This window comes from Tiliqua scincoides, chromosome 3 (assembly GCF_035046505.1).
Source record: "Tiliqua scincoides isolate rTilSci1 chromosome 3, rTilSci1.hap2, whole genome shotgun sequence".
Taxonomy (NCBI): Eukaryota; Metazoa; Chordata; class Lepidosauria; order Squamata; family Scincidae; genus Tiliqua; species Tiliqua scincoides.
In genome coordinates, this window is record NC_089823.1 from 62,212,547 (window position 1) to 62,224,869 (window position 12,323).

Genomic DNA, 12,323 nt, shown 5'->3' on the forward strand with positions numbered 1-12,323 from the left:
TTTTGCAATGGATTGGAGACAGCGTGCCGTGCGTTGCTTGCCTCCACCCTATATAAAACTGTTTTTTTGGTCCACAAAAATGCGTAACATATATATGTTTCTCCTACGGAAAAGTCTGGTGACTACTGGCTTAGAATTACTCTGCAACTGAATGCTGTATCTTTCCAATTGGCTCAACTGGCCAAATCCTCCCTCTTGCCCTGTGCTCTGCTGTTGGTTCAACCAATATCCCAGCATTCCTTTCTCTCAGAGGCCACTGATCATGATCAACTCACACTAGGCTGCTTGGAATTTTTCCCTTTTGCTTTTTTTATAATTTATAAACTTATTTTGTTCCGCAAACCTAGGCAGTCTCCTGAGTATGCAGAAACCATTCTCTTGAATGTGGGAGGTCCCATCACACACAAACCGATAGGAATTCAAGCATCTGAGTTCGCCAGTGGTACTTATGATGATATTTAAAAAAGGATTTTACGTACCTATGCACCCAATACTTATAGTACAAAGGAAGAACTCCATTAGGCCCTTTCTCTTGAAAGGTGTTGATCAGTGTTTCCAGCACAGTCACACTTCTTGCAATCAGGCAGTCGGCACTTAAGGGCTTTAAGTTGGTATTCTTTGTCTTATTATGCTCTATAATGAGGTCATTGATGCATATAGTGGGGTTGCTGTTATTCACGTTAAATCCACAGCCTGAGGAAGAAAAACTAATCAGAAAAGTGGAACGGGAAACATTCCATTTCTCTATAAATGGCACTTGTTTTTTTATCACAAGACAAACCCATTCATCGAGACAGTGGTGAAAATTCAGGTTTGTTTTCAATAATGATGAAAGATGGGCCCATCTCATACAAACTCAAATTCACTGCTAAAGACGAGTTGGCCTCAATCTCATTTAGAAGAGAGATTGCCACTTCCCCCCCTTTAATAAAAACCAGTTCAAACTGTTCGAAGGCAGTCCATAACTGTCCATGCATCTTCTGAAGAAGATTCATTTGAAAACAAAGCATTCTTGTGCAGTGAAAGGCCCTGAGAAGTGGAATAATCCGTCACAATTGTTACTTGGTGAGAACAAATATTACTACTGATATACAGGTAAGGCACTTGTCTTAGTGAGAGTGAAATCTCCGGTGTGTACATACTGCTCCTCACCTGCAGGGGCTGTCCATTTTAATGGAGAAAGCAAATATGCATGAATATTGTTTGGTGTACATGTGTGGATCTGCTCCTTATACTGAAATGAGTAAGGTATTTCATAAATACAATGAATGTATTTGGTGGTGTCTCAGCTGCAGGGAATTCTGGAAGAAACTAATTACCTGGACCCCCTTTCAGTCTGGTTTCAGGCTGGGCTACAGGACGCAGACAGCTTTGGTCGCCTTGGTTGATGACCTGCTCCAGGGACTGGACAAGGGGAGTGCATCCCTGTTGGTCCTCTCAGCAGCCTTAGACAACAGACCATGGTAACCTTCTGGACTAGCTGACCAGGTAGGGAATTGGAGACACTGTCTTGCAGTGGTTCCGCTCCTTGACAGATCAGATCCAGATGGTGAGACTGGAGGGACACCTACTTGGCTCCCTGGCCAATGACTTGTGGGGTGCCTCATGGTTTTATCTTGACTTCCATGTTGTTTAATACCTACATGAAGCCGCTAAACTGGGGACTTGGAGTTGAGTGTCACCAATATGCAGATGACACCCAGCTCTATCTCTCTTTTCCACTATGTTCCAAGGAGACTGTTGAAGTTCTGGGGTACTTTCTGGAAGAGGTTGGGGCTTGGATGAGGACTAATAAACTGAAATTAAATCCAGAAGGTGGCTATGCAGGTATTAGACCCACAACTTGCTCTGGATGGGGTAGCACTCCCTCTGAAGGAACAGGTTCACAGCCTGGGAGTTCTTCTGGACCCACAGCTGTCCCTAGGTGCTCAGGTGGCATCGGTGACCAGGAGGGCTTTTGCCCAACTTCGGCTGGTGTGCTGGCTTCAGCTGTACCTGTGCCAGTTGGATCTGGCAGTGGTGGTCTATGCCCTAGTGACATCTTGGTTAGACTACTGTAATGCATTCTACGTGGGGCTACCCGTGAAAATGGTTCAGAAGTTGCAGTTAGTGCAGAATGAGGCAGCTTAGTTAGTGGCTGGGGCTCAGCATGTGGAATCTGCTATGCCGCTGCTCTGGCGGCTACACTGGCTACCCATTCCTTTCTGAGCCCAATTCAAGGTGTTGGTGATGACTTTTAAAGCCCGATACAGCACAGGACACCTCAGGGACCACCTCCCCCCATACATTCCTGCGCATCCCCTGCAGTAATCAGAGAGGGCCCTTCTCAGGATACTGCTGCCTGGGAGAAGCCTGGGGGGTGGTGGCAAGGTGTAGGGCCTTCTCGGTTATGGCATCACGCCTCTGGAACCAGCTGCCAGAAGATCTGAAAGCAGCTTCTTCAGTACATGGTTTCCGGCGGGCTTTGAAGACCTTTCTGTTTCGTCTGGCCGTTCGGGAGGGGGGTACTCATTAGGGACCCCTTAACTTTAACTTTTTAAAACTTTTATGTTGCTATGTATTATTTATTTCCTATCTAATCTTTTATTGTTGTTGCTTAAATTGTTTTATGGTTTTAATGATTGTTGATTTATTTTGACAGTCTTATGTATTTATGTGTCCTTGTAAATCGCTTTGGATGTTTAGAAAAGTGGAATAAATTTTTTTAAAATAAATAAATAAATGTTTCCTCCTCACTGGAATTCAGACAAGGCTCTGCATATAGGTAACTGAATTTTTTTTTTAAATTTGAGACTGTAAGATGTGGCTAAGAAAATCTGCTATTTGCCACAGATTTAAAAATCTTTCTCCTAACTCAGGAGTAGAAATGGGATTCTTTGAGAAAAGTCCAGAAGACTCCACTGTCAAGACAATTTTCAGATTCCACTTGCTAGACTCAGAGCCTCATTTCTCACCTAGCTCTTCAGCAAATATTACTGGCAGAAAGCCATGGTGTTTAAAAAGAGCTCTTAGGGCTTTCCTGATCAGGCATACTGAACATGCTCTGAGAAATGTACACACAAATCTTGCACTATCTATTTTCCTCCCTCTCCTGGCAATGGAGGTTTTCCGCTGCATAAGCAGCTGATGGCAGACCCAGACTTGTCAAGTGTACTTGAGGTTAAACTCCCTGCTTCGGTAGCCAGTTTCTGATACTATTATTCTAATAATTTATGCTTATCATGACTTTGGAATATAGAATTATTCTTCTTCTTCAGCATTTGTCCCATTTGGTGGCGGGGTCCACTAGTCGCCATTTCTCATGGTTGCGGGCTTGGTCCATGTGTAGGTGGGTGATTTTCATGTTACCATGCAGCATATTAAGTTAGTGCTGCTTCGGTCGTTTGCCATTGACCTTCAACTGAAGGCCCTTGTGTGCTGGCAGATGTGCCATCTGTTATGTGAAAATCCCCTTTTTTCCTTAGTTGTGATTTTATATCTGGTTATGTTACTAAAACAGTATGCAGGCCACACTTCTCCCAGCACACTTTTCCAAAAAAACTCTGGCCAAGTCACAAGCTCATGGTTACAAAATTCACATATAGGAAGAAGTCTGGCATAGTAAATCATTGTTTAAGTGTTTCCTATTCATTGTATTGTTTTAACCCAATCACTGTTTGCAAAAGTCTCTCCTAACTCAATCACTGTTTAAGTACTCTATGCAAATTTGAACTGCCTTCCTGGGTTACTGTATTCATTGTATCGTGTAAGTTTCCCCCACCTAGGAAGCCAGCCATTGCTGATAACTGACTTCCTGATCCTTTCATTGTTTTGCTTACTCAGAGCATCCTGCTGGGTGGTGGTAAGCAAAGCTACCATCCAGCTCAGCACATTCTAGAAAATGTTACCAAAAGGGCTGTTTTGTTTAGGGGGAATTAGTGCAGAGAAATTCCCTTTGCTTAAAGAGGAGACTGGGAGAAAGATAACTTTTAATAAAAGATTATAGCTTTATTACAAAAGCACAAAGGTAAACATAATGCACATGGAAAAATGATAGGTATATGTTCCTTGGTCCTAGTACTTGAATCTAGTGTACCTAGCTTTCATGGTGGTTGCATGTAAAAAGTATTTGGTGCATCTGAGGAAATTAGAAAAAGGAAAGGTTGTAGGGAAGGATTTTAGGGGTCCCTGATCTGCCAAACCTAGGTGCTGACTAAATATGGGGAGAGAAGGGGAGAAAAAGGGGGGGTTGAAAGAAGTGAAAGAGTTCCAGACGCGAGATAGTTACCGGTCTTGTAGAGCAGTTGGATGGGGGGGGGGGAGAGTCCTGTGTGGAGGACCCTCTGACACAACACAGCATGTTGGTCCTTGGAGGGGGAGCAGAGAGAGAGCATGTGGGGTAGCCCTCTCTTAAAAAGGGTTTTTGCACGATAGAGCTGACCTGGATGTACTTGCTTACTACCACACTGTGGGGTACTTGGAATATGTAAAACATTGAAAGGATTATCAGCAAAATTCAATAGGGTCAAATGACTGTCTTCCTAGCTGGGGGAATTTACACAATACAGTAAATACAATAACCCAGGAAGGCAGTTCAAATTTGCATAGAGTACTTAAACACTGATTGAGTTAAAACAATACAATGAATAGGAGACACTTAAACAATGATTTACTATGCCAGACTTCTTCCTTTAATGTGTTTGCATAAACAGTGATTGGATTAGGAGACACTTTTGCATACAGTTCTTAAAATAATACAATGAATACAGTGACTACAGGGAAGTGGAGGTTGTGTAATCCATGAGCTTGTGGCTTGACCAGAGTTTTGGAAGTGTGGCCTGTGTGAGAAGTTTGGTCTTCATGATGTTTTAGTAACATAACCAGATATAAAGTCACAACTAAGGAAAAAGGGGATTTTCACGTAACACATCGGCTCACATAAAGTATCTATACCACTGAAGCTGGGCTTCTCTCAATTTTTCAGTGATTGGAGTGACACTGTACAGTTGCCAGATGTTGTCGTTGCAGATGTGGTCAAAACGAGTGATACCACTGATCCAAAGCAGAATCTTTGTCTCCATGATGCCAAGGCAACGTTTGGCTTCTCTTGTCACCGGCCAGCATACAGCTCTGTTGAGTGCGACTGGCCCGATGACTGTTCAGTAGAACTTCGACTTAAGACGGTCGCTGATCTTCTTGTCGCAAAGGACACTTGTCCAGGCTGCATTTACTCGCGTAGTGGTCTCATGACTCAGGCTGCCGTCAGCCATGATCGTCGAGCTGAGGTATTGGAATATCTCAGCACGAGGCAGGTGGGTGCCATTTATGCAGATTGTGCTGAGCTCATTGGGTCCATGTCATGTATTCCATCTTCTTGACATTGAGGTGGAGGCCATACAGTGTGAGATGGTCACTCCAAGCTTCTACTTGCTGCTTGAGGTCCGCCTGACTGTCAGATGCGAGAAGAATGTCAGCTGCATCAGAGAATTGTCCATGGGCTGGCTTTGGAAGATCACGGGTGATGACGACCATCACCATGATGAACGCCACAGGAGACAGCGCTGAGCCTTGGTAGATGCCGATGGTAATGCAGAAGTCTTCTGATGTTCCAGTAACTGCCTGCACATGACTCTTCGGATCCTTGTACAAGAGCTTCACCCATCAAACAAGTTCTTCTGGCACTTCTTGGCTACACAGCGTGTACCAGATGACGTTGAGTGGCACACAATAGAACGCCTTTTCAGGGTCAATGAAGGTGACGTGCAGTGGCTTTTGCTTCCCTTGGTGTTTCTCGAGCAGAAGACAGGCGGCGTGCACTGTGTCTGTCGTGCCACAGCCACTGACGAAGGCTGCTTGGTTTGTCGTGAGTTGGACAATGCCACGGATGTGGCAGTAGACAACCCTCTCAAAGGTTTTCTTTGTGTGAGAGAGGAGATGAACCGGCCAGTAGCTGGCACAGTCAGCACGGCTGCCTTTCTTCTTCCAGATTGGGACAGTCATGCTATGTTGCTAGTTGGTAGGTGTCTTCTGCTCGGCAATGATCCGGTTGAAGAAATGTGTAAGCCAATTGGGTTCCAGCAGTGTAATTTCCAGAGCTCAGCGGCAATGTCACCAGGACCTGTTGCCTTGCCTGGCTAGGCAATTAATTCTTTTGAATACAGAATTACTTGATAATATTCATGCATTGACTTAAAGACATTACATGCCTTTGGCATTTAAAAAGGATGATGGAGTGGTGAGTCAAATACATGTCAATTAACATTAAGAACACTTCCTCTTAAAGCCCACAGATCAGCGGTTTTCAACTAGTGTGCTGTGAGTTGGCCTCAAGTGTGCCATGGGGCCAGAGAAGACAGACACCAGCTGCTGGGGAGAAGTGGTTGCTTTAAGCCTCGCACAGCAGCGTGCTTAGAAGAAGCAGCTGCAACTGCTCCTGTTGCTGTGCACGTGCATGCTCCTGTGCGGGCCAGAAGGCCAACCCCCTCAAACAGACCTCAGACTGAGAAGGAGGAAGGGGTTACAGCACCTAGGTTCCTCCTCCCGTCCCTGGCTCCCTGTGCTGGTTCACAGTGACTGGACTAGGCTTCTGTCCCATTAGCCACTACCCTGCTTTATCGAGAGCCACATAAGAACAGCCCCACTGGATCAGGCCATAGGCCCATCTAGTCCAGCTTCCTGTATCTTACAGCGGCCCCACCAAATGCCCCAGGGAGCACACCAGATAACAAGAGACCTGCATCCTGGTGCCCTCCCTTGCATCTGACATAGCCCATTTCTAAAATCAGGAGGTTGCACATACACATCATGGCTTGTAACTCGTAATGGATTTTTCCTCCAGAAACTTGTCCAATCCCCTTTTAAAGACATCCAGGCCAGATGACGTCACCACATCCTGTGGCAAGGATTTCCACAGACCAACCACACGCTGAGTAAAGAAATGTTTTCTTTTGTCTGTCCTAACTCTCCCAACACTCAATTTTAGTGGATGTCCCCTGGTTCTGGTGTTATGTGAGAGTGTAAAGAGCATCTCTCTATCCACTTTATCCTTCCCATGCATAATTTTGTATGTCTTAATCATGTCCCCCTCAGGCGTCTCTTTTCTAGGCTGAAGAGGCCCAAACGCCATAGCCTTTCCTCATAAGGTGCCCCAGCCCAGCAATCATCTTAGTTGCCCTCTTTTGCACCTTTTCCATTTCCACTATATCCTTTTTGAGATGCGGCGACCAGAACTGGACACAATACTCCAGGTGTGGCCTTACCACAGATTTGTACAACGGCTTTATAATATCAGCTGTTTTGTTCTCAATACCTTTTCTAATGATCCCAGGCATAAAACTGGCCTTCTTCACTGCCATCGCACATTGGGTCAACACTTCCATTGACTTGTCCACCACCACCCCAATCTCTCCTGATCAGCACTGGCCCTCTGGGGTTTACATTCGCCTGGGCTCATAAGGGAGTCCCTCTCATCTTCTGGTTACCCAGCCACTAAAGGAGAGTTCTCCCTAGACCGTGCCTCCCCCCGTCCTGCTTTCCTGGCCTGTTGTCATCCCTTAGCACTCTGTCTGCGGCTCACCCTGCAGTGCCTACCTCCGGGAGCTGCCACCAGTGGAGGTCCATCGACCCTGCGATGTCCTCTCCTGAGTTCTGCCCTTAGGAATCTGACAGCACAGGTACTGTGATGGCTGCAGATGGGGCTGGCAAGTCTGGCCAGGACAGTGACAGCAGTTGCCACTACAACAGAAAGACCCTCCCAGCCTGTGCCTGTCTCCAGCCTTTTGCAGAGTGCCACTCATCAGCAACATACTGACTGGGCAGCCAGAGAAGCTCAGAGGAGCTCTGGGTGGGAACTGCTCTGTGAGTGAGAGCAAGCAAACGTGTGAGCTAGCCAGCCAGCCAGGTAAGAAGTAAGCAAGCAGCAGGAATCTACCAGGAGCCATCTACTGAAGGACTGGCTGGTTGAAAAGGGTCCTTGAGAGTCTCATTTCCTTGCCACCATTTGTCTGCAACGCCCCAAAAGGGACCCTCCCTGAATTGCCTCCACTGACAGGGCACTTTTTGTCTCGTACACATGAGCAGGTAATTGGCACATCTCTCTCCTCTTCTTCCCCACCTCACTATCTCCCACACACACAGAAAACTCATTTCTTTTCCCATCCTAAAATTTTATACTGTAATCACAGTTAACTCTTCCATTCCTAGCTTGTCCCCACTTTTCAAAGGTCTGGAATCCTTTGCCTCACATTCTCTCCCCCCCCCCCCAGTTGGATCCTAAATCTTGTTTTGCTCATGCTACCTCCACATTCCCTCTCACTCCACATTTCTCCAGTACACCATGTATTCCGTCTGACCTCTTTGGCAACATGTTCTGACATGTCTGATAAAAATTTGACCACCTTATTTCCAAATAAGTTTTCTTCCTTTCCAGAAACCACGTACACTTCCTTCTCCAACTCTAGAGTTTCTCAAGGTAACTTTATGAGAAAGATCTATTCAAGTTCAGAGAAGTTTGACTTCAGCTTGTGGTGAATTTCCTTAAATGTTGTGCAATGATTTAATTGCATTAATTAATTGTACTTATGAATTGTAATGTAATAAAGTAATTAAAAAACTGGTGGCGTGCCTTGACAATTTTAGCGCCTTGTCAGTGTGTTGTGAGCTGAAAAAGATTGAAAATCTCTGCCATAGATTAACATATGATCGTGGGAGTACAAGGCATTTATGTAAAGTATAGTGTTCTCAACCGTGTAAATAAAATACCGGCTAAAAAATAATTTACTATAAATGAGTCCAAAAATGTACCAGGCTATATGAAGGGGTTAATCTGATCTCCAGTCACAGTTGTTAGACAAGAAAAGAGAGTGCTATTTTTCCACATTACTTTTCTGGACAGAGGGAGACCTAAGCATTATCTTGTGATTGCTGCTGACGAAGACCATCATCAAGAAAGGCTACTGCAGGTTGAAAATTGTGAATTTCCAAGTCTTTCCATTTGACTGCATGAATGGCAAAAATCTTAAAAAAAAAAAAAATTCTAATTCCAGAAAACACCCTCTCCAAAGTTCACGATCAGAATGTCCTAGCATGTGCATGCGCACACATCCTGAATTTCAAAATACTTTCTGGTTTTGCTTAACACGGTAGTGGTGTGAAAGCACTTTGGCCCACAGAAAATGCTACCCAGATGTTATTCTGAACCATTATCAATATGCTGCTATCTTAAAATAAGATTTTTTGGACTGCAAGCAAAAGAGATTAACAGAGGAAGTTTGACTTCTTGAAGTTGGGGAAGCAGCCTTTTGCTGATGATTTCTAGAGATTAAGGGATGCTATATCCACTGGCACCTGTTGGGAACATTGTACCAGGTACTTCTTCTCCCACTGATCTCAGGGTTAAACTACACATTATGTTAAGTACACAATTAGCCTCTGCATGCATGTTTTTTAACAGCAGCCTTGTAGGAGAAAAATGGATTGGGATGGAGGGGCAACCCTTTGCTCTGCCACAGCTGCAATTTGGATCAAGCCCTTTGTGGCTCTGTGCCACAAAGCAAACAGCAGCAGTAATGGACTTCTCCAATATGAACTGGGACCAAGTGAGGCAAAAAGTTAAAGCCCCCTTTCCTTACACCACAATCCCAACCTAGATCAGGTTCCCTTAAGCTGTATTGAGGGGAGAAAAAACAAATAGAAGGCTAAACATCTGCTTAACGTGACATGCAACTTGATTAAGAAATAATTCAATTCTGTTCTAAATCCTGGAATGGGAAGACAGGCAGAAGAAGAGAACTGTGTTCCAAGGAGATTGGTGGAACATGACCATATGCTTATTTCATAATATATTTACACTGCCAAAAATGTTAGAAGTAGCTTTAAATTAACAAAAATATTTTTTAAAATAGTCTTACCAATAAGTATGTGGAATGTATCCCCCATCAGTGTGGAATTTACTAAAACTCCACCAAGTTTCATAAGGTCACTGTAGTAAATATCATTTGGCCATTTCACCCGAAGGTCAATATCCTAGGGAGACAAGAATACAGGTTGGTAACCCTGTATTTTTGCATTCTAAAAGTCTACACTTTTAGACTTACTACTGAGCCCTGCCATCACTAAGTGCTTCACATCACCTCTCCCCACAACACATATTAATAAACATTAATAACAACAGTGTCACTATTCCTCAGTGTTTTGTTTTACAAATCAAGAGGGGCGAAGGTACATCATAAATTGGGACTTGAAAATAGCAGAGATCAGACATTCTTTGGAATAGGTTTCAGAATACTGATAAAGACAGCTTGAAACAGGAGACAGAAAACTGTGAAGAGCACTAGATCCCCAGTTCCTGAACACCAGACCAAATAAGGGTCAAAATATGCACTATATGCAAATGTACATAAGGTTAGTCTGACAGAAGGCAATGGGAGGTTGCATGAAATACTGCTTTGGAGTGGGATGGTTGAGAGCAGGGATACAGCAACAAAAGAGGAGGTCTTAAGTCTTTTTCTGGTTGTCATCTTTCCACTACAAATCATTCCGGAATGCATCCCCAACCCCAATGTCTAAATGCATGTTTTCGAGGGCAAACATACATTTACAGAGGTATTTGAAAACTGTGTTATTTAACTTACTTAGAGGTAAGCCCATTGTGTTCAGTAACATTTAGGATGTAAACCTATCTTACTCACCGGAAACAAACACCTCAATACATTTAAATCCCTGCTGGGGAATTCATGGCTAGAAGGCCATTTGTAGTGGAGAAAACAACAGGCAGAAAAGGGATGAAGCACCATCTGCTACTCTGCTTCCAACAGGCCCATTCCGAAGTGGCTTTTCACTCAATAAAGCAAAACAGTAGCTATCAGGCGACCAGTACAAACATTTGCATGTAATGCAGTTTCATCTTAAATTTCTAAATATCTAGCAAACATGTCTGAAAAAGCTTTTTCCCCCCTTCTACCACTGCAAGAGCTAAAAGCTTCAACATCTGAAAGCAGAAATGCAAAAAAAAGTTAAATGTACAAGACATTAGATTATAAATCCATGAGAGAAAGACAGAAACACATTGCATTGATTATAAAGCACCATTCCAACAAAAAGGGGTGCTTTGATCAATGACGTAGGACATTTCCTCATCTCATAAATGAAAAAAAATTTTTGTCTCATACATCTGCCAATACTATAGGAGGTTCTGTTAAGAATAAATACAGTCATGTGCCGCATAACAACAGGGATAGGGGCTGTTGTCCGTTCGTCCCCGTTGTCAAGCAAGGTTTGACGCAAAGTGAAGCTTCCGCAGGGGAGGGATGCTCTGCTCCCCTCACCTCCAGAGGCTCGTCTGAGCTTCCCAGAGGCAGCGTGCCTGCTTGCTGCCTCTGCAAAGCTCAGACTGACAGAATCACGCAAGAGATGTGACTTCCTGTTTCATGGCGGAAACTGGAAATCACGTATCTCGTGCGACTGGGGCACTTCGAGGTTCAGAGGTGGTGAGCAGGTGAGTGCTGCTTCAGACCTGGGACATGCACCCCGCAATGACCACGTGACCAGCGGTGGTCATCACATATGCGATCCGGCATTGGCTGGAATGTTGCTAAGGGGTGCACACTTATATTAGGAAACTCCTTCACTTTTTTGATGTTGTGAAACCACTCTATAACAAGTGCTAAAGTCTCTGATCACAATACTCTGGACCAGGGGTGCCCAAACCCCTGCCCGCAGGCAACTTGTGGCCCACTGCGGGTCCCCATCTGGCCCCCAGGGGGTCCCCCATCTCTAATGTGCACTCAGCCCTCACCCCAGCCCACACTGGCCTGCCGCACGAGCTCTGCACCTTGCTTTTCCTCGCTACCACTAAGCTCAGTGGCAGCGAAGGAAAGACCAGCGTGTGCGCAGGGCCTTTTATAGTGGGAAGGTAACATGAGACTTGCAGGTCTCGCGTTACTTCCAACTATAAAAGACCCTGCACGCTTACCGGCTGGTCTCTCCCTGCCTTGCCCATGGGCTGGGCTCTGCTTTGCTGGGCTTGGTTCCCCTCCCCTCCTGCAACCTGAGCCAGAGGAGGGAGAGAGAGAAACACAGAGAGAGATCCTGGGTGAGGGAGGGGAGCGGAGCCCAGCCTGCAGCACATGCCTCCAAGGGAGGGAGGGAAGGCTGACCAGAAAGGCAGGCAGGAGCAGCAGCACATGCCACCCTAGCTAGCAAGGAAGGGTGGTTAGGTGGGCGGGCAGGGAGGCAGCCAAGCAGGCGAATGGGAGGCCAGGCAGGAGCACATACCGCCCAAGCAAACAAGGGAGGGAAGGAGGGAGGGCAAGGGGGCAGGCGAGCAGGCGGGTGAATGTGTGTGA

The 12,323-nt window shown here is 45.2% G+C and overlaps 1 protein-coding gene and 1 pseudogene across 1 annotated transcript in view; both read right to left on the reverse strand.

The window, feature by feature from the left end:
- The window catches only part of HLCS (holocarboxylase synthetase), a 130,488-nt gene that overhangs the window by 10,167 nt on the left and 107,998 nt on the right, over window positions 1–12,323 (reverse strand). Inside the window, exons 9-10 of the mRNA XM_066620855.1 lie at window positions 9,888–10,002; window positions 480–693 (exon numbers count right to left, since the gene is read on the reverse strand). Of these exons, the coding sequence (XP_066476952.1) occupies window positions 480–693; window positions 9,888–10,002 (329 nt within the window). The remainder of the gene's footprint in view (window positions 1–479; window positions 694–9,887; window positions 10,003–12,323) is intronic.
- Window positions 4,914–7,599, reverse strand: LOC136643813 (uncharacterized; annotated as a pseudogene).